Source organism: Orycteropus afer, unplaced genomic scaffold, assembly GCF_000298275.1.
Source record: "Orycteropus afer afer isolate SDZICR_OR568_19922 unplaced genomic scaffold, OryAfe1.0 scaffold00042, whole genome shotgun sequence".
In the NCBI taxonomy this organism is placed as follows: Eukaryota; Metazoa; Chordata; class Mammalia; order Tubulidentata; family Orycteropodidae; genus Orycteropus; species Orycteropus afer.
This window is the reverse complement of record NW_006921629.1, coordinates 10,543,247-10,564,946: the sequence shown is the minus strand read 5'-3', so window position 1 is coordinate 10,564,946 and position 21,700 is coordinate 10,543,247. Positions and strand designations below refer to the sequence as shown.

General features: G+C 41.1%; 1 protein-coding gene across 1 annotated transcript in view; it reads left to right on the top strand.

Moving 5' to 3' along the window:
• The first annotated feature begins 4,803 nt into the window (after positions 1 to 4,803).
• Positions 4,804 to 21,700, top strand: part of SMYD4 (SET and MYND domain containing 4) — a 67,068-nt gene continuing 50,171 nt past the window's right edge. Inside the window, exon 1 of the mRNA XM_007937572.1 lies at positions 4,804 to 4,937. Within this exon, the coding sequence (XP_007935763.1) occupies positions 4,804 to 4,937 (134 nt within the window). The remainder of the gene's footprint in view (positions 4,938 to 21,700) is intronic.

The window sequence follows — 21,700 nt, the reverse complement described above, 5'->3', positions numbered from 1 at the left end:
AATGGTAAATTTTGTTATATGTATTTTGCCACAATAAAACAATTAATAAAAAAACAAAACCACCACACCAACAGCATGTAACAGTCAAGGGCACATGGATTCAGATCTCCATTCTACATACAAATGCTTTAATGTCTCTGTACTTTAATTTCTTCATCAGCAAAACCGGGGTGATGATAAAAATTTACCTTACAGGGTTATTGTAAGTACCAATTATCATCTGGCATACTGGAAAGTCAAAAAACATTAGTTCCATCCTTTTCTTTTTATAAGCCAATTACTTAAGATTAAAAAAAAAAAAAAAAAACCTCACTGCCATTGAGTCAGATCTGACTCATAGCGACCCCTCCTTGGGTTTCCAAGGCAGTATCACTATGGAAGTAGGTTGCCCAATCTTCCTTCCGAGGAGTGGCTGGTGGGTTTGAACCGCCAGCCTTCTGGTTAGCAGTCAAGTGCCTTAGGCACTACGCCACCAGCACTCCTCTTACTTAAGATACAAATTATTTATTTCATTTATCACAATCATTCCATGTATAACCTTTTATTTTATCTTACATATCTTGCCTAAAAAGCCTCTACTGTTTATGTGCTTTTTTTCTAGCCTTTGGGGTCTGTCTTTTTTTTTTAATTTGTTTATTTTATTTGGGCAAAAACATATACAAGACATTAACCAACATAACTTCTACATTCACAGCTCAGGGACACTGATGACATTTTTTATGTTGTGCCACCATTATTGCTATCCTCCTCCAAAATACTCCACCACCACTAGCATAACCTCAATGCCCTGCAAATGCAAGCTTCTTTTCCCCTTCTGGGCCTGTGTCTTTTGCACTAAAATGATACTACTTGTTTTAGCTGATAATCAAAGTTGACAAAGATTCTCTACACACTGCTACAATAGACGCGCATGTGCACACACACACATGCACACTCATAAAGATTTCATTTTTCATTTGAGTAAAACTCAAGTAATACTTTACCTAACACTGGAAATATGTTTCTAAAGTTTTGAATACAGGAGAAAATCACTCCACAAATGTAAATAACCTCATATTCATTCCTTTAAAAGTGAGGAATCATTCCTAATTTTAAGGTCCAAGGTAGCTATAAAGTTAAGTGAACGAGGACTGCAATCTATAATCACTTCTCAGGTCTCAGCATTCATGCATCCCAACTGAAGCAAGTATTTACTGGACCCTACCAACCGTTCCTCCCCATACCATTTTCCCCCAAGCTCTCTTTGTTCCCCACCCTTCACTATCCCTTTGTTTTCACTGCCTAATGAATTCATGCGATTAGTAAACATTGGGCATTTAGTATCCCCAGTACCTAGAGTAATACCAGCATTTTGCATTGTGCAAAAAAAAAAAAAAAAAACACCCATGATTGCAGGCCTCACGGAATTTACAATCCAGTGAGCGACAGAAAGTAACTGATATTGATCCAATAAACAACAAATGTAAAATTACATGTGATTATAAAAAACAGGTAACATCAGAAAAGTAGGATAAGAATGGTCACACCACTTGAAGAATGTAATGTCACTAAATGGTACATGTAGAGACTATAGAACTGATGTATGTTTAGCTGTGTATACTCTTAACAACAATAAAATAAATTTTTAAATAGAGAACGTGAATTGAGTATTTACTACTTATCTGCCGCTGAGTTAAGCACTGTAAATGTACTAACTCATTGAATCACCCACTAACCTTATGCAGAAGGAGCACTGGTGATGTAGTGGTTAAAGCATTTGTTGCTAACCAAAAGATTGGTGGTTAGAACCTACCAGCTGCTCTGAAGGAGAAAGGTGAGACAGTTTGCTTCCATAAAGAGTTACAACTTTAGAAACCATATGGGATCATTTGTACTCTGTCCCAAAGGAAGTCTAAGAGTTGCAACCAACTGGATGGCAGTGAGGTTTGTTTTTTTTGGTTTGGTAACCTCATGCAAGGCAAGAAGTATCTGATATCATTACCCTCATTCTAAAGATGAAAAAAGCATAGAGGAGTTTAGTATCTCGACCAAAGCTACAATGCTAGTAAGTGAAAGAGTAAGAATTAAGATCTCAAAATTTAATCTAGTAAATCAAAGTAGGCATCCCTGAGGAAGCTCCAATTGAGCTGGGATTTGAATATTATGTTAACTAGTGAGAGGGAGAGTGAAGAACCACTCAGGTATTAGAGGGAAAAGCATGTTGAAAGGTCCCGTAGAAGGCAAGAGTGCAGAAAACACCAGCAACTTAGAAAAGACCGTGAGATAGAGAGGAAAAAAAACTGTGGGCATAAGCTACGAAGGGAGGGAAGGGAAGATGGTTATGCTAAGTAGGGTGCAGTCCAGGCAACAAATGATGGTGTGTGTAGAGAGAAGTAAACAGAGCTGTATGTCGAGGTAAAATATACAAGACTTAGCGACGAACTGGATGGACGTATGACGGAGGATGTAACAAGAAAGATTTCTCAATTTCTGGCTAGCATAACTTAATGGACAATGGTGCCATTCAACAAGATAAATAAAGAACATTGAGAGAGACTCAGACTAAGGAACATAGGTTTGTTTTTAGACAAGTTGAATTTGAGATGCCTTTGAGAGATATCAAGGACGCAGGCTTGCTTTCAATATAAAGGCAGGTCTGGACAAAGAAACGTGTGAGCAATTGACACAGATAGTTATAACGTTGTCTTGGAAGAAGCAGGCCTAGCCTCGAGTCAACAAAAATTTGCAGGGCTGTCAACAAAAAAAGACAGCCCTGCAAATAAGACAGGGACAGACCAGCCAAGTGGCACCACGGGAGTCAAAGGAAGAGTGTAATCACCAGGAAGCCAATGGTCGACAGACTCGAACATGTCTGAGAACTCAGGTAAACTGAAAACTGAAAAGTATCTGTTCGATTTAGCGACTTGGAGACCACTACTAACTTCACCCTGAGTTATTTCTATAGCGATGGGGGGGGGATTGACTGGAGTGGGTTAATAACTGAAACCAAACAACTCTGCAGAAGTTTGGCTGTGGATAGGGAAAAGGGAGGCGACAGAACGGCAGCTGCACAGATATGGGGGAGTCAGGAGCTTATTTTAAGTAGGAAAAACGGGAGCACGTTTAAAACACAATGGAACAAATACTTTGAGGAGCGAGTGATGAACCGGAGATGAGAGATACCCTGGCCGTTTCCCACCGCCCCCTGTAATCTACTTCCTTGGAGTTCTCTCTCCACCGCCCTTAACTCCCCTCCGCTTCTCCACTCCGCACACATGCAGACTCCCCCCGCCTCCAGCGCTCACAGCCACCCAGCCCTGCATCCAGGAGTCTGCTTACCGCAATGGCCCCCTCGCTCAGATGGCCGACCATGGCTCCGCCGTGCTAACTCCCGCGCTCCAGCTTCTCCGTACCCCCGACTCCACTCCCGGGGTCCCGCGCGCTCCAAAGCGATTGGCGCGATCAGTTGCGCACGCCACTCCGCCTCCCGACGTGCGTGAGGCGCAGGGGCGGGCCCAAGGGCCAAGTAGCAACTGCATTGGCCAAGACCGACGGGCCGCCCACATGACCCGCTCAAGGGAGTTTGGGGTCAAGTCGCTGGATGGCAATGTTTGGGGCGGAGCGCCGAGCCCGAGAGCGCGCCTAAGGTGGCGCGGACATAAGTACGGACGCTGGTGGCCCAGTTGTCGGAGCTCTCGGAGCCGGCTCTTGGGAGCATACCCGACGCGGATTCTTAAGGAGGAGACAGACTGGCAGTCCAGAGGAGAGTTAGAGCTGTTTTCTAGAACTCTCCTGCTAAGTATAGGCAAAGCAGCGATTTTGTTCCTTGAACAACCCAGTGCTGAGCGCCTGCCGGTGCCGGGCCCTAAGCTTGGCACTGTGGGAGCCTCTGAAGGTAAAGAAGACCCCGCCCATGTATCTACTGTGATTGGCACTGGCCCTAGAACAGACCCGCGTGTTCTGGAGCCACAGATGGAAGATCAGGGAAAGGCTTCCAGAAGGAGGTGCCATCTGAACTGAATCTGGAAGGACGTGTGGGAGTTTGCCAGGGTTACGCCAAGTGAGGCTCGGATGTTCCTGACAAAGTGACTAGCCTATGCAAAAATATTGCAGAGATGAAATATTCCGGAAATTGGAGAACAGGAAATAGCTTTGATTAGTTCAGTGTGATAGGCTACAGAGGAAGAAGGGCACTTGAGAATTAGGAAGCCAAAGGTCAAATAATGAAGGGTTGGTACTGGTCTTCCCAGTGTGCTGGGAAGAGCATTAATGAATTTAAGGCAAAGGACTGGCATCTGTCTTAATATAGAGGACCGATTGAGGAGAAGCAGACTAATGATGACATTGGAAAGAATGTCAGATGAGATGGTGAGGGCCTGAACTGAAAGAATGACCTGGAAATTGGAGGAGAAAACTGAACTACATGAAAGAGAAATATTTAACTGAATAGTTACTGGGATGAGTAAAAAAGAAAAGTCTGGTGTCTCCCAGATTTCTGATTTGAGCAACTAGTGTAGATAGAGCTTCCAAGAGGACAGCCATGGTAGCTGTCTAATTTGATTCCTTATATAATCACCGAACTTGGTACCTGGAACATAATAGACTTTCAGTTCATACTGCGTGAGTTGGTATGAGAAAATATAAATCCTTGCTTAGATTTTAGTTATGAGGCAACAAAAGGCCCATGTAACCAACTCTAGGAAAAGACCCAGAGAATTGATTTTATTGCTTTACCCTTGCTTGAATCAAATCTTGATTTTCTGGTATTGTGTATTTATGGAAATCTGATTCCTCATTTTCTTACTCTTACAGATCTCAAGTAGCATGGATCTGCCTGTGGATGAGTGGAAATTGTACATACTTAGGAAGTGGTCTTTGCTTCCAGCATCCATTAAAGTCACAATTTCTACAGCAGAGACTTTGAGTGATATCTTCCTTTGCTGTTCTTCGCTTCTTCAGTAAGTAACAAGAATTGATCTGTAAATTTTTTTGTTTTTTATTTGCTCTGAAGTAATATCTCTGTGGAAGGGCTAATTTGGGATTTTTCTGTTTTGGAGGCATTCAGCAGTTGTCCTTCCTCTTTTCGCCGTCTTTTCTAACTCACAGTCATAGAACAGGCAAACATAACTATTTAGCTTTTTGCTGTCAGTGTTATATTTCAATAACTCAGTGCCTTTCTGTAGTTACTAGGCTGTGAACTTTGCCATCTCCCAAAGAATATGGTGGAGATTTACTAGGTACACATGGAAATTTATAAGTGCTCCAGTTTGGAAAGGATCATTGTGGTAGTTATGTTTGTGTGTCACCCTGGCTGGGCCTGGTTGAGTGGCTGGGCAGCTGGTGGTAATTTTCTCCATGATGACTGGCAGTCAACTCCATGGTGGGATCTGCCACAAGCAGCTGAGTAGCTGCCTTTGGGAGATGGTCTGCTTCCTGTATATAAGGAGAAGCCTTGGGGATGGTCTCTAGCCTTTGGCACGCTTGGACCTGGCATGTAGCCGCGTTGTTGCTCAGTAGCCTGCTATACTCTGCTGACCTTGGTTGGGACTTACATTGAACTCAAGTTAATGGCCTGCCGTGTGGTTTGGTAACATCAGGACTGTGCCCTTTTTACATGTCAACTTTGGGGCTTCTCAGCCTCAGCAGCCAGCAGCTATGTGAGTGAAGAAGCGCCTCTAGCTCAGTGGGCCGGGAGCAGGAGGCAGAGTTGGACCCCAAAGCTGAGGGGCTTTCACCCAACCCCTAGAGCCTGGCATTTTTAACTTGGACTTAAACCCTCCAAATTGTAAGAAGAAATTCCTGTTTGTTAAGGCCATCCCATTTGTGGTATATTTCTGTCAGAGTGGCACTAGGGAACCAGAACAATCATTTAGGTCATGTAGTATAATCTAGTCATTTTCAAACTCTCTTAACTATACCTTCATTAACAAATATATATTACATCACAATCTACTCACATACAAATGTAGAAAATGGACACAGGAGTTTTCCTGGAATTTCATTCATTCATTAAATAGTTGTTGACCATCTGTGTTGTGCCCAGCACTGTGCTAGGTGCTTGCATCAGTGAACAGAATAGACGAAGACCCTTACCTTTGGGAGCTTAATCCTAGCAAGGAGGGACAGACAATATATATCACAAAGTCTATGTTAAAAGTGGTAAGTACAGTTGTTATGTGCCGTCGAGTCAAACCCGACTCATAGCGACCCCTCCTTGGGTTTCCGAGGCAGTATCACTACGTAAGTAGGAATGCCCAACCTTCCTTCTGAGGAGTGGCTGGTGGGTTTGAACCGCCAGCCGTCTGGTTAGCAGGCAAGTATCTTAGCCACTATGCTACCAGAGCTCCTGATAAGTACAGTAGGGGGAAAAAAAAATAAGTGGAACAGGGTAGGAGAAATAGGTAGTGCCAGGAATAAGAGTTCAAGATGGTGGTATTAAGTAGGATGGTCAGGTTATGCTTATTGAAAAAGTGAAACTTGAGCAAAGATTGGAGGTAAGAGAGTTAACAAAGTAGGTAGCTAAGAGGAGAGCATTTCAGGCGGAGACTGGAGCAGAGGCCCTACATTGCAAATGCGTCTGGCATGTTCAGGGAGCAGCAAGGAGGCGAATGTGGATGAACAGTGAGCCAGAGGGAGAGTAATAGGAAGTGAGGTTAGAGATATAGTGGGGCAGGCATGGCAGTTGGAGGAGATGGCACAGATCACATAGGCCCTTGTAAGGGCCCTATCTTTTTACTCTGAGTAAGAAGCTATTGCAAGTTATAGTAGGTAGAATTCTAAAGATAGCCCCTCAAGATTCTTGTCCCCCGGGTTAGTCAATCCAACACTAATCTAGGGCCTGCTCTGAAGAGTTTTTGCAGATGTACTTAAAGTCCCGAGTCAGTTGACCTTGAGATACGAAGATTATATGGGTATGGCCTGGTCAGGTGGAACCTTTAAAGGCAGAGCATTTTTCCCTGCTGTTAACAGAAGGATAAAAAGGCTCTGGTGGCATAGTGGGTAAGGTATTTGGCTGCTAACCAGAAGGCTAATAGTTCAAACCCCACGCGCTGTTCTACAGAAGGAAGATGAGGCAGTCTACTTCCATAAAGATTTACAGCCTTGGAAGCCCAATGGGGGTTGCTAGGAGTTGGAATTGACTCGATGGCAATTGAGTTTTTGGGTTTGGTAACAGAAGGGTAGGTCAGATTTAAAGCCTGAGGAGGATTCAGTGCACTGTTACAGGCTTTGAAGACGGAGGAGGCCACGTGTTAAAGAGTGTCAGATCCTCTGAAGGTGAGAGTAGCCCTCGGCTGGCAGCCAGCAAGGAAATGGGGACCTCAGACCTACAACTGCAAGGACCTGGATCCTGCCAATCATCTGAATGAACTTGGAAGTGGACTCTTCCCCAGATCCTCCAGTTAAGAACCCACCTTGACTTATGTCTTGTGAGACCCTAACCAGACAACCCAGCGAAGGCTGCCTTGATTCTGGCCTCTAGGACTGAGATAACAAATGGAGAGAGAACAGTGATAAAATTGTATTTTAAAACAGGAGTCTGCAGACTATAGCCTGCGGGCTAAATCCAGCTCAGTGCCTGTTTCTGTTTGACCCAGCTAAGAATAGTTTCTATAAAGGAACACTTGCCACCAATTTTAATGATGAAGAGCACTCACTTTGAACCCCATTTAAGCAAAATGTTACCTGTTAATTTTTTTTTCCATTTTTTTCTCATTAGTAGACTTGTATTATAAAAAATTGTACTCAATTATTATTACATTTTTAATTTTAGCAACAAAAAGTTGTGGAAAGCTTTTTTCTTTCTTATACCTATATCCATGCACTGTCATCGAGTCAATTCTGACTCATAGTGACCCCGCTGGGTTTCCAAGGCTGTAAATCCTAACAAGTAGACTGCCTCATCTTCCTCCCATGGAGTATCTAGTGGGTTTGAACTGCCGACCTTCTGGTTAGCAGCCAAATGCCTTACCTACTACACCATGAGAGCTCCTTTGTACCTACCTACATGATAGCCTTAATGTTGCCTCTTATCTTACCCTCTAAGAAAAAACTTACTGACTTCTTGTTTTAAAGTATTACTCTTATTGCTGTGTTGAGGGTAGACTATAACGGGGCAAGGGGGAAAGAGACCTTTTGGTAGGCTATTGCATTAGTCAAGGTAGGAAATGAGATGATAGTAGCTTGGACCAGGTGGTAGCCATCAGATGGAATGTGGTGTGTTAGAGAATGAGAAAAATAATAAACAACTCTAGGGACTTTAGCCTAGAAGGTCAAAGGTAGAGGGATAAAATTGCCATCACCTGGAAAGACTACAGATAGAGCTGTTTGGGGAAGGGAGATCAGGAATTCATGTTTAGCCATATTGAGTTCAGATATCTATTAGACATCCAAGTGGAGATATATTAATGAGTGGAGTTTAGGTGAGAGGCCTGGGCTAGAGATTAAAAAAAAAAGGGGGGGGGCATTGTATATGCCATTGAGAGGCATGAAACTAGATGAGCTAACCAAGGAAGAGAGTAGATGCTTATTATATTTGATGTACTTTGGTATTTTCTACTTATTTGATTAAAAAATATATGCTAATCCAGCCCCACTAAATTGATTTCATGACCCACTGAAACCTGCAGTTTGAAGAACAATGTCTAAAGTCCTATAGAATCTGTGAATTGCCTTTATAGAATTTCCAAAAATGATGGACAACTACTGATGAAAACCTTGGGTAATATGCAGAGTTTTCCATGATAAATCGATATAGCTTACTAGCAGCAAAGTGTAATAATCCATAAGAATCATCTTGAAGTTTCAGTGCACTGAAAAGGAAAGTAAATTAGAGTATTTGCCTAGTCGTTTAATATTAGAGTTCTTCAAGACTCCAGCCTAGGCTCCTTTTCCGTTTCACTCTCTCTTCTCTCCTAGGCAGTTTCATCCACACTCATGACATCATTTGCCTCCCATATATTGATGACCCTCAAGATATCTCCAGCCAGGACATTTTCTTTGTTGGTTACCAGGGGTGGGAGGGAAGGGGAGGGAATGCTGTTAGATAGATAGAGATAAATATTGATTTGGGTGAAGAGAAGGGCAATGTACCAAATGTGAGTGACCAATATGGCAGCATTGAGGATGAGAAAGACAGAGAGAGTTACATGGGCATTACAAACAACAAATATGAACCCCTTTGTAAATACAATACTGAGTTGTTAATGAAAGCAAATATGGGTATAGGGACGGATAGATGGGTGAACAAGCTAAACAATTATGTATGTCTAAAGGGAGAGTGTATCCAAGATCATATACAGGGTTGGCAGAAAATGGGCCTCTCGAAGAGTATGAAGGGATGGACACTGGGAGGAGGTAACTATGGGGAGGAAGTGGGAGGGGAGCTGCTGCATTGTAAATTTTGGTCAATGACATGAGACAAAGTATATGTGAACTGCTGTATGAAAAGTGAATTTACTCTGTAAATCTTCCCCCAAATCCTAATAAAAAAAAAAAAAAAAAAAGATATCTCCAGCCATGACCTCTCCTCTAAGACTCAAATATCAAAATCCAGCTGCCTGCTTAAGAATCTCAAAGATACTTCAAATTCAGAATATCCAAAACCCAAATGCATGATTTTGCCCTCAAAAAGATTCTCATCCGACCAGATTTGCTGCTTTGAGACTGGTTACACCCTTGAGATTATGGCCCCCAGTTGCCCATCAGATCTGGAATTGAACCCACTCCTGTGGCTTCCAGCCAAACAAAAGACAGGCATATGAGCTGAACATTTATATTACATAGATACACTCCTTGGAGAGAACAATCATGGGAGGATAGAAGGGCTGTGTATCACAGGGAGACAGCTCAGGGGGCAGGAGTACATGGGAGGGAAGAATACAGGGAGGAGGTAGCTATTGGAAGGGAGTGGGAAGAAAGCTGTTGCACTGTGGGAGATTACAATCAATGTCATGAGACAAAGTATATGTGAACTTCTGTGTGGAAGATGAATTTGCTCTGTAAACTTTCACTTAAATCACAATGAAATGTAAATAAATGAATAAGATCCCCTTCCAGTGGTCTTTATCTTAATGACTTACACTGTTACATGTTCACTTCCTAAAACTAGAAACTTAAGACCCATTTGTCTTAGTTCTCTAGTGCTGCCATAACAGAATTCTCACATCTGGGTGGCTTTAGCAAACAGGAATTTATTCTTCCACAGTGTGGGAGGCTGGAAGTTCGAATTCAGAGTGCCGACTCTAGGGGCTGGAGGAAGGCCTCTCAACCTGGGGCTTGAGCTGTGTCTTTTGTTCTAGGCCCACTGCAGCTGGAGGCATCTTCTAACTTATGCAGCTGCTGGCTGCTGAGGCTGATGAGCCCAAGGTTGGCAGGTAAAATGGCACAATGCCAAGGTCAGCAGGCAGCACAGCAGGCCACTTGTTCAAGTCCAGAAACTGAAGATGAAGCCTCAACCATATTGCAGGATCCAAATGTGCCAAAAAGCTAGAGACCTTTCCCAAGTTTCTCTGTATGTACTGGAAATAGGCCACACCCTGAAGGCAACTCCCCTTCCACTGATTGATGTCTCACAGCAGCTTCTGCCATGGAGTTGATTACACCCATCTAATCTCATCATGGGAGCTCTGGTAGCATAGTGGCTAAGACACTTGCCTGCTAACCAGACGGCTGGTGGTTCAAACCCACTAGCCACTCCTCGGAAGGAAGGTTGGGCAATCCTACTTCCGTAGTGATACTGCCTCGGAAACCCAAGGAGGGGTCGCTATGAGTCGGGTTTGACTCAACGGCACATAACAACAACAACAACAATCTCATCCTGGGGGATAACTCCATCCAGCTGCCACACCACTCAAAATCATAGCCAGCCAGGTTGACAAACAACCTTAACTATCACACCATTCTGTATTAAAAACTGAACTCAAGTTCTCCCCCTTCAAGACACACATACCTATATCAGGTCCTTTTTGACCTTTTAGTGCATTGCAGTACCATCTGTCCAGTTGCTATCTGAATATGATTTCTCCTTGTCTCTCACAGTCCATATTAAATTCATTCCCAAGCTTTGTGTATTGTACTTACTAGGTTTCTTTCAAATTTGGCAAATAGGACTTTTGCATCTGGGTAGGATACAGTAGGACAAAGCAGGCAATATTTATATCACAATTTAAAGAAAATTATAACTAGAATAATCGTATCTTTAAGGACATCAGAGAGCAAAAAGGACTAGATGGCTGAACTTCCATAGAGGGAAGACTGTGTCCTAAGGGATCACCAGTATTTTCTTTTTTGGAAGATAATTGCAGCCTGAGGATCAGGCTAGGCCCAAGCGGAGGGCCTAACCTTAGGAAAACGGAAACCAACAGACCTTTTGGCAGTCATTTGGGACTGATGTGGTAGACTGGAAATCAGAAGAGTCCCAAACTCAAGACCCAAATGCAAAGTCAGCTTTCCTCAAGGCACGTTTACTTAATTCATACTGGAAGATGTCATTAGTTTCTATATGGCTTTTGGCCACAATATCAAGAATACAGTAAAAGAACAAATTACTGGACATTGAAAAAGGCATGACCAACAATTAAGAGACAAAGTAACCTTTAGAAGTGAGTGAACTAATGATTCACAAAGAGGAGTTAGTAGTCAAGGACATTAAAATACATGTTTATGAAAATAGAAGAAAAGACAGACAAAGTAGATGGAAAGATTTAGTTCAACAAAGAATTGGAATCTATATAAAAGAACCAAATGGACTTTCAAGAAAAATAGCATAACTGAAATTAAGAACTTAATTCTTAAGTTTGACAGCAATTGGACATGGTGGAATGCAGGATTAGTGAGTTGGCACGTGGCTGAAAATGGAGGCCAGAGAGAAGAGCAGTGGTCAGACTGCACTTACTGGCTAAAGTAATCTTTATTGTAAGAACAACAACAACAAAGGAAACCCACTGTCATCGAGTCGATTGCAGCTCATTCATAGCGACCTTTTAGGACAGAGTTGAACTGCCACATAGAGTTTCCAAGATGTTTACGGAAACAGACTGCCTCATCTTTCTACAGTGGAGCGGCTGGTGCCACTGCCAAGGGTTTTAACCACTACGCCACCAGAGCTCCTTGTGAGAACGAAGGACATTCCCAAAAGGTTTCTTTCTTTTTTCAATTGTGATTTGGGTAAAAGTTTACAGAATAAATTGGTTTTCCATTCAGCAGTTCATACTCATTTTATTTAGTGACATTCATTGCAGTCCCCATGATGTGACAGCCCTCTTCCCACTTCCTCCCTGTCTTTATAATTTCCTTTCATCCTTCTTTCCTATTTGTTCCTGTCTTTTTTTTTTTTTTTTTTTAATTAGGATTTGGGTGAAGATTTACAGAGTAAATTCACTTTTCATACAGCAGTTCACATATACTTTGTCTCATGTCATTGACCAAAATTTACAATGCAGCAGCTCCCCTCCCACTTCCTCCCCATAGTTACCTCCTCCCAGTGTCCATCCCTTCATACTCTTCTGCACCCTGAGAGGCCCATTGTCTGCCAACCCTGTATATGATCTTGGATACACTCTCCATTTAGACATACATAATTGTTTAGCTTGTTCACCCATCTATCCGTCCCTATACCCATGTTTGCTTTCACTGACAACTCAGTATTGTATTTACAAAGGGGTTCCTATTTGTTGTTTGTACTGCCCATGTAACTCTCTCTGTCTTTCTCATCCTCAATGCTGCCATATTGGTCACTCACATTTGGTACATTGCCCTTCTCTTCACCCAAATCAATATTTATCTCTATCTATCTAACAGCATTCCCTCCCCTTCCCTCCCACCCCTGGTAACCAACAAAGAAAATGTCCTCCAATATATAAACCTTTCCTTAACTTTCACAATAACGGACTAATACAATATTTGTCCTTCTGTGACTTATTTCGCTCAGCATAATGTCCTCCAAGTTCATCCACGTTATGCGGTGTTTTGCAGATTCTACATTATTCTTTAGCGTTGCATAGTATTCCATTGTGTGAATGTACCAAAGTTTGGTTATCCATTCCTCAGTTGTTGGATTGTTCCTGTCTTTTAAGCTTTATCCCTGGGACAATGCTGTTCTTTTGATCTTGTATGGTTGATTGTTGTAATGAGTGTGTACCTTCCTAGTATTACTGTTCATTTGGCTGAAAGTTGAGTCACAGGGGTGAGTTCAGTTCCAGGGTTGAAGGATGTCTAAGGACTGTCATCATCTCAGGGGTTCCACCAGTCTCTATCAGATCAATAAGCCTGGTCTTTTTATGATTTTGAGTTTTGTTCCTCGTTTTTCTTCCAGTGTATCCAAGGCCTCTCATTGTGACCCCTTTGAGAGCAATCAGCAGTGGCAGCCAGGCACCATCCAGTTCTGATCTCAGGATCATGGAGGCTGTGGTTCACATGGTCCGTTAGTCCTTTATGTGTTTGATTTTCTTCACTCTTTTTTGCCCTAGACAGGGAGAAACTAATAGTTTCACTTTATATGGCTGCTCCCAAGGTTTTAGTACCCCTGTCTCTATCTACCAAAATGGGATGTGGAACCTTGTCTTTGTGGAGTATATTATGCTAGTTCACCTTAGTGTCCTCCAAGACCATGATCCTGAGCCCCTAAGCCCAGCAACTCATTCCCTCAAGGTGTTTGATTATGGAGAAGAAGTTTTTATAACTTTGCCCCCTGTATGCTCTGCTATATTCATGAATATATTTGCATCACATATAAATACACAGGTAGAAATATCCTTTGTTAAACCTGTATGTATTTGTGAGTGTCATCCCATTTATCCTCCTACCCCTGTTCAGGTTAAGTATCTATGTATCCACTTACAGATTATTGTTATCGCTGCTGTTGCAGGGTTGGGGATGTAAAGTACTTTCCTGTATTGCCTTTAACTCTTGTGCTCCTCCCAGTGTTTCTCTGCCTTGATCATTTTATGCTGAGCTCCCCCCATATTGTATGTTATTGCCTTTCCTTTGCCCCAAGTTGATACTGTCTGCCCTCTAGTTAGTGATTGATCTTCCCTTTCCTCCCCACCCCTGGTAACTTTCAAAGATAAGTATGATTCTTTCTGTGTATAGACTTCTTGACTTTTTACAGTAGTGTTCTCATACAATATTTGTACTTTTGTGATTGACTAATTTCACTCAGGATAACGTCCTCTAGGTTCATCCATGTTATGAAGTGTTTTGCAGATTCATTGTTGGTCTTTAATGTTGTATAGTATTCCATTGTGGGATGGCAGTGAGTTTGGGTTTTTTGGTATATGTACCACATGTAGTTTGTTTATCCATTCATCCATTGAGGGGCACTTAGTTTGTTTCCATATTTTTACTGTTATGAATAATGCTGTGATGAACATGGTTCCCAAAAGGTTTTAGTGAAGGTAATATTTTAAGCAATTTGTGTTTTGAAAATGATTCCTGCTGTAGTATATATAGATAATAGTCTGGAGAGAGGCAAGGATGGAAATGAGAAGTCAATTAAGAAGCTATTGTGATCTGGGTAAGAGATGACAGTGATTTGGAGTAGGAAAATAATACAAATACACAAACATGTACCTTTTGAGCTCATAGTTGACAACTTTACCTTTGTGTAAGTAATTAGCACAGTGTCTGGCACAGACTAAGCATTCAGATATTAGCTAAGTGACATAGTTCAGTTTTGAGCCTTGCCAGTTCAAGTACTCAGTACATGTACCTACTCCACACTTAGTGACTTGGTTGGTTTTCAAAGACAGTGTCCTTATGCAAAGATTAGCATTATGCAAAAATGGAGGATGGCTACATCATTATATAACTGCCAGGTTACATTGTTACATAACTGCCAAACTACTGAGAATTGTGGCCCAGACAAGTTGACGTGTATCCTTAACCTTCACAGCCAGTGTTACTCTCCCTTCACACCCCACCATTTGTTACTGCCACATGTATGTTGTTAATGTAGAAAATAATTGGATATTACATTAGCATGATAGTTGATATGTGAGGAATAGGTGTACCTTTTATTTTTTTTCCGCTTATTTTTCATTTTTTTAAATGTTAGTAAGATACAAATACATCTTGTTACAAAAGATAGAAACAATATTTAATAAAGCGAAACAATAAAGTTTTCCCCTTACCCTTCTCAGTCTTTCACGTGGGTAATCACAATTTATTAGAACTTTCTAGTCCTTTTGTTTATTCTCATACATTTTAGATAGATAGAACTTATTTTTCTTTATTATTAGGTTCCATTACGTGCATTTTTAAGGGTTATTTTTTTCAACATCACACCTCAATCTTTTTTTTTTTTTTTTGAATGGGCAGAATGCATCTTGAGTGAAATGTATCATTTTAAGGGTGTAGTTCACTGGTATTAATTACATTGGCAATGTTATACAACCATTGCTACTATTTCTAAAATGTTTTCATCAGCTTAAACAGGAGCTCTGTACCACTAAGCAATAACTCCTATATGCTTCTCAGCCCCTCATAGCCTCTAATCTACTTCTGTCTCCATGAACTTACCTATTCTAGACACTTCATGTAAGTGGAGTCATATAATATTTGTTCTTTTGTGTCTCGTTTATTTCACATAATGTCTTCAGGCTTTATCTATGTTGTAGCATGTGTCGGAGCTTCATTCTTTTTTATGGCTGCATAATATTCCTTTGTATATACCGCATTTGGTTTATCCATTCATCCATTGATGGACATTGAGTTGTTTCCACCTTTGACATTCTGAATAATGTTGGTGTGAACATTGGTGTATAACACCCCAGTCTTTTTAACAACCATATGGCATTGCTAGTATAATGATACCGCAGTTGGTGAACACCATGAAGAGTGTTTGAAAATGATTACTTTGGCATATCCTCACTAACTTTAGAAAACAAAAGTCTGATTTTGTCAATCTTAAGGACAAAAAAATCTCATTTTAAATTGTGCTTTACTGATTATTGATGAAATAAAACATCTTTTCAAATATTACAGCCCATTTGTATTTCTTCTATGAATTGTTTATGACCTCTGTTCATTTTTTCTACTGGATTATTTGTCTTTTGCTTATTAATTTATAGAAGACCTTTATAAGTCTAGCTATATAATCCTTTGCTGTATATGTTACTAACTTTTCTCCTAGTCTTTTATTTATCTTTTATATTTTATAGCTCGTGGGTTATCTATGTCTTGCTCAGGGTGGTTTATTCTACCCTAAGATTATAAAAATATTCTTTATTTTTTTCCTAACATTTGTATGTAGTAATGTGTCTTACTTTTGACTCTCTAATCCATCTGGAATTTATTTTTATGTATGATATGAGAGTGTCCTAACTTAATTTTTTCCAGACAGTTTCTCCCAGCAGTTATTGAATGGTCCATCCTTGCTACAGTGCTTCAAAATGCCATGTTTATTAAAAACTCAATTCTCACTTATCCATATATCTGTTTCTAGACTATTTCTCTGCCCAAAAGTAAGGATTTTAATTACTGTGATTTTATAGTATCATATTAGAACTCTTTCAGTTGTGAGTGATAGACACTCAGCACAAATTAGGAAGTTTATAGACTATGAAGCTAGGATATCCAAAGGCATCTGTTATCAGGGTAAATTTTATCTAGGGGTGCAAATAATGTTATCTGGACTCCATCTCTTCGTTTCTCAGACATAATCCCTCCACCCAGTAGGCACTATAACCATTGGCAACCCAAAGCACATACTGATAGCTTAATTACTGCAGAGACAAAAAGCCAGCTACCCCAACAGTTTTAGCAGAAAAATTCCAAGTTGAGCTCTGAGCCACGTGGATTTGATCACATGCTCATCCTTCTCCCAAAGGCATCTGACTCCTCTGATTGGCCAGGCCTGTATCCCATGCCCAACCTTATTGGGAAATTGGAGTCTGCTCTACTTCAACCACATGGGACAGTTTCCCCACTGAGATTTTATTACCAGAAGTAGGAGGGAATCAAGTCTCTGATAAAAATGTGTTTTCACTATCATATTAAGCTAAGTTCCCCACAATACACACACATACTTGTTCTTTTTCAAAAATATCTTGGCTATTTTGTGTATGTTTCCCCCACATGAACTTTAAAATTGGCTTGTCAAGTTCCATAAAAAATATTATTGGGTTTTTGATTGGAATTGTATTGGATTTATAGATTTATTTAGGGAGTCTTGACATTTTTACAGTATTAAATTTCCTCATCCGAGTAAAGGGTATGTCTTGCCATTTATTTAGGGCTTCTTTTATGTCCATAAGTAAAGTTTTACAGTTTTCTTTATATAGATCTTACACATTTTCTACTAGATTTTCTTCTTCTTGTAAGCTTTTTGTTGTTATTGTGAATAAGAGTTTTTTCCCCAATTACATTCTCTAATTAATGATTGCTAGTATACATACAGGGAGCTCTGGTAGCATAGTGGCTAAAGCACTTGACTGCTAACCAGAAGGCTGGCGGTTCAAATCTACCAGCCACTCCCCGGAAGGAAGGTTGGGCAATCCTACTTCCGTAGTGACACTGCCTCGGAAACCCAAGGAGGGGTCGCTATGAGTCGGGGCCGACTCGACGGCACATAACAACAGCAACAACAACAACAAGTATACATACAAGCCAGGAAATTTTTTTTATAGTAATTTGCCAACTAAATAACTTTTATGACATTATTTTTATGTCAATCTACTTGGAAATTTTAGAGAAATAATTATATCTACAAATAGTAATCCTCCTTCCCAATATTTATAGCTCTTGTTCTATTTTTCAGATTATCATAGCGTTAGCTAGACCTTGCCTACCACGTGTCTGTCATTTTGTCATACTGTGGTGGCTTGCATGTTGCTGTGATGCTAGACGCTATCCCACCAGTATTTCAAATACTAGCAGGGTCATTCCTGGTGGACAGGTGTCAGTGGAGCTTCCAGACTAAGACAGACTAGGAAGAAGGACCTGGCAATGTACTTCTGGGGGGAAAAAAAAATCATCCAGTGAAAACTTCATGGATAGCAGCAACCTTATGGATAGCAGCAGAACACTGATACAGTGCCAGAAGGGGAGCCTCTCAGCTTTTTCTCTATGCTGAGCAAATAATCTGAGAAGCTGGAATATATGAACAGGAACATGGCGTCAGGACCAGAGGGGACAGTCTTTAAGAGGCTGTGAGATGCAGATGACACAGCCTGCTTTCTGAAAGCAGAGAGGACTTAAAGAACTTATTGGTGAAGATCCAAGACCATACACAGCCTTCAATACAGATTACACCTCAGCATAAAGAAAAGGAAAAAGTCCCTCACAACTGAGCCAATAACCAACATCATGATGAACGGAGAAAAATGAGGTTGTCAAGGGTTTCATTTTACTTGGATTCACAATCAGTGCCCATGGAAGCAGCAGTCAAGGAATCGGACAATATATTTGGAAAGAAATCAAATCTGCTGCGAGAGCCCTCTTAAATGTTGAAAGGCAGGATGTCAGTTTGAGGACTAAGGTGTGCCTGACGAAACTCTGGTATTTTCAGTCACGTCACATGCACGCAAAATCTGGACAATGAAGAAAGAAGACTGAAGACGAGCTGATGCATTTGCATTATGGTGTTGGCACAGAATATGGAATATACCATGGACTGCCAGAAGAACAAACAGATCTGCCTTAGAGGAAGTACAGCCAGAATGCTCCTTAGAAGCAAGGATGGTGAGACTTCTCTCTTATTTTGGACATGTTATCAGGAGAGGCTAGTCCCAAGAGAAAGGCATCATGCTTTGTGAAGCAGAGGATCAGGGAAAAAGAGGTAAGCCCTCATTGAGATAGATGGACACAGTGGCAGCAACAGTGGGCTCAGGCTCAGCCAGCCACAGCTGTGCGATGGCCCATGGCCGGCAGCGTTTCATTCTGTTGTACACACAGTCACTATGAGTCAGAAGGGACTTGATGGCACCTAACAAAAGATAGAACCGCCAGTATAATGTTAAATAGTAACAGCCCGTTAGATAGCAGCCATTTAGGATGTTTACTATCATTTTATAGTAGAGACCCTTTTTTCGTTTAAGGAAATTGCCCTATATTATTAAATACTAAAGTTTCGATCATAAATAGGTGTTGAATTTTATCAAATAGTTTTTTATATGTTTTGGGCAACTGATCCTTTTCTTTTTCTCCTTTAATCTGTTAATGTAGGATTTATATCAGTAGATTTTACTATAGTTGAACAGTTTGGCAGATAAACCCTATTTGGTTATAATGTATCACTCTTATAAAGCATTGCTAAATTCAGTTTGATAATAAGAGGACTTTTGTGTCTATGTTCCTAATACTAGCCTACATGTTCTTTTTTGTGCTCTTAATTGCCAACTCTTGATATCATCATATGAACTGGAGAGTTTCTCATCTTTCTTTGTGCTCTAAAATAGTTTAATGACGTAGGGATTATGTGATTCTCACAGGCTGATAGAAAAATCCTATAAAACTGTGTAGACCTGGTGCTTATTTAATAGAAATAGTTCCCTTTTTTAATTTATTTTTTTAATCAAAGTTATATTTATGTGTGTAAAGAAGTCAAATAGTACTTCAAAACTTATAAAATAAAACAACCCTTTTCCCCTCATCCCCTTCTTATTTCCTATTCCCCAGAAGCAACTACTTTAAATTATTTGAACTGTTTCTTCTGGTATTTCATTTTATGTTTTTAAATAATATGCTATTACTGCTATTTCTTGATTTTTAGTTTTAGATGTTGTGATGCAGTAAATTACATGGTGTGGTGGTTAAGTTTGTGTATCAACTTGTCTAGGCCTGGTTGAGTGGCGGGGCAGCTGGATGTAGCGTTCCCCATGGTGAGACTGGTAATCAACTCCATGGTGGAATCTACTGTGAGCAGCTGAGTAGCTGCCTTTGGGTATGTGGTCTGCTTCCTGTATATAAGAAACAGCTTTGGGAATGATCTCTAGCTTATGGCACGCTTGAACCCTGAATGTAGCCATGTCGTTGTTCAGCAGCCTGCCGTGCTCTGCTGAACTTGGGACTTTCATTGGGCTTGGATTAATAGCCTACCGTGTGGTTTGATAACATCGGGACTGTGCCATTTTATTTGTTGACCTTGGGCTTGTTAGCCTCAGCAGCCAGTAGCTGTCTAAGTGAAGAAAAGCCTCTAGTCCAGTGGGCCAGGAGCAGGAGGCAGAGCTGAACCCCAAGGTTGAGGGGCTTTCACCCAGCCCCTAGAGCCTGGCACTTTGAACTTGGACTTAAAGCCTCCAAACTGTAAGAGAATAAACTCTTTTTATTTAGCCATCCTGTTTGTGGTATATTCCTGTCAGAGTGGCACTAGATAACCAGAACACATGGTATGGCTCTTCTAGCCATAGTATTTATAACTCCCACTTTGCCATAAGTAACTGAGTAGCTGATTGTTAGTCATCCACCTGGGGCAGCACAAAATAATCTTCTGGGAGGTTTGCATTCTCAGGTGTGTAGGATTCTCATGTTGGTATTGGTTAGTTTTGCCGGTTTGCCAGGCTTAAAAGGAGCCGTCCCAGAGGCGGGAGGAGAGTCTCTCTGACTGCTGGCTAAAAGAGACCTGCTGCTGAAAGATGTGCTGCTGAGAGAGATGTGGGAGAAACGTGCTGCTGAGAGAACGACACGAGAGAGACGCCGGCTGAGAGAGACTGAGTGTGTTCCTGAACTTGAATTGTAGCCTTTTGCATCCTTAATGAACCCCATAATCTGTGAGTTCCTGTGTGGCTGCTGCAGCGAATTATGAAACCCAGCCAAGAGGTGGTGGGTGCCACAGGAGGAACAGTTGGTGACAAGGTTCATAAGAGGATTGGAGGGTCTGGATTGGAGGGTCTGGAGGGCATGTCTGGCCTCGTAAGAACAGGCTTTGGGCTGTTGATAGTGATTCCGTCGTCCTCTTGTGTAGTTAGAGGTCAGAGATGCCGCCTCCTTGCCCCTTTAGCAGATGTTAAATTTAGCTCTTTCATCCCACAAGTCATGTGTGCATACTTCGTTTTTCTTTCATTATCTTATTATGCTATATTATAATTTGTGCTATAGCTAATGTAATACAATTTTGATTAAGCCAATATTCACTGCATACGTTATCTTAACTATGTATTACTCCCAAAAACCATGACATGTGCTTTGAATTACATTTTGTTTCTTGCCCAACTCTTGTTTACATAGGTTAATAATTACCTCTATATTTATTTGCTTTGTGTATCCATTCTAACGAATTCATCCCCAAACTTTTCTACTTAAGAATAAGTTAGCTCTTGACAAGGGGCAAAGTTGCAGTCACTGCTTGGTCACAGCCAGCTACCCAGAAGGACCAAGTAGTTGAACCTGTGGGCTTGGGACCATAGTCACAGAGGACATCAAGCTCAATTGGTATAACACACTATATAAAACATTGTTCCACCTTCTACTGTGGCGAGTAGCGACTGGAATCTTAAAAGCTTGCAAGCTGCCATCTAGACGCAACTATAGGTCTCTTCTTGTCCAGAGCCAAGAAGATGAGGAGAACCAAAAATTCACGGAAACAGTTAGTCCTAGCGACTGGTACACCATCTGATCTGCAGCCTATATGACTATGAGACCAGAAGAACTAGATGGTGCCTGGTTACTACTGTCAACCACTTGGAAGAGGATCTATGTAGGAGATCCTGGATAGACAGGGAGAACAATGTGGAACAAAACTCAAAATCATTTGGAAAAAAAAAGGCGGGGGAACCAGGCTTGCTGG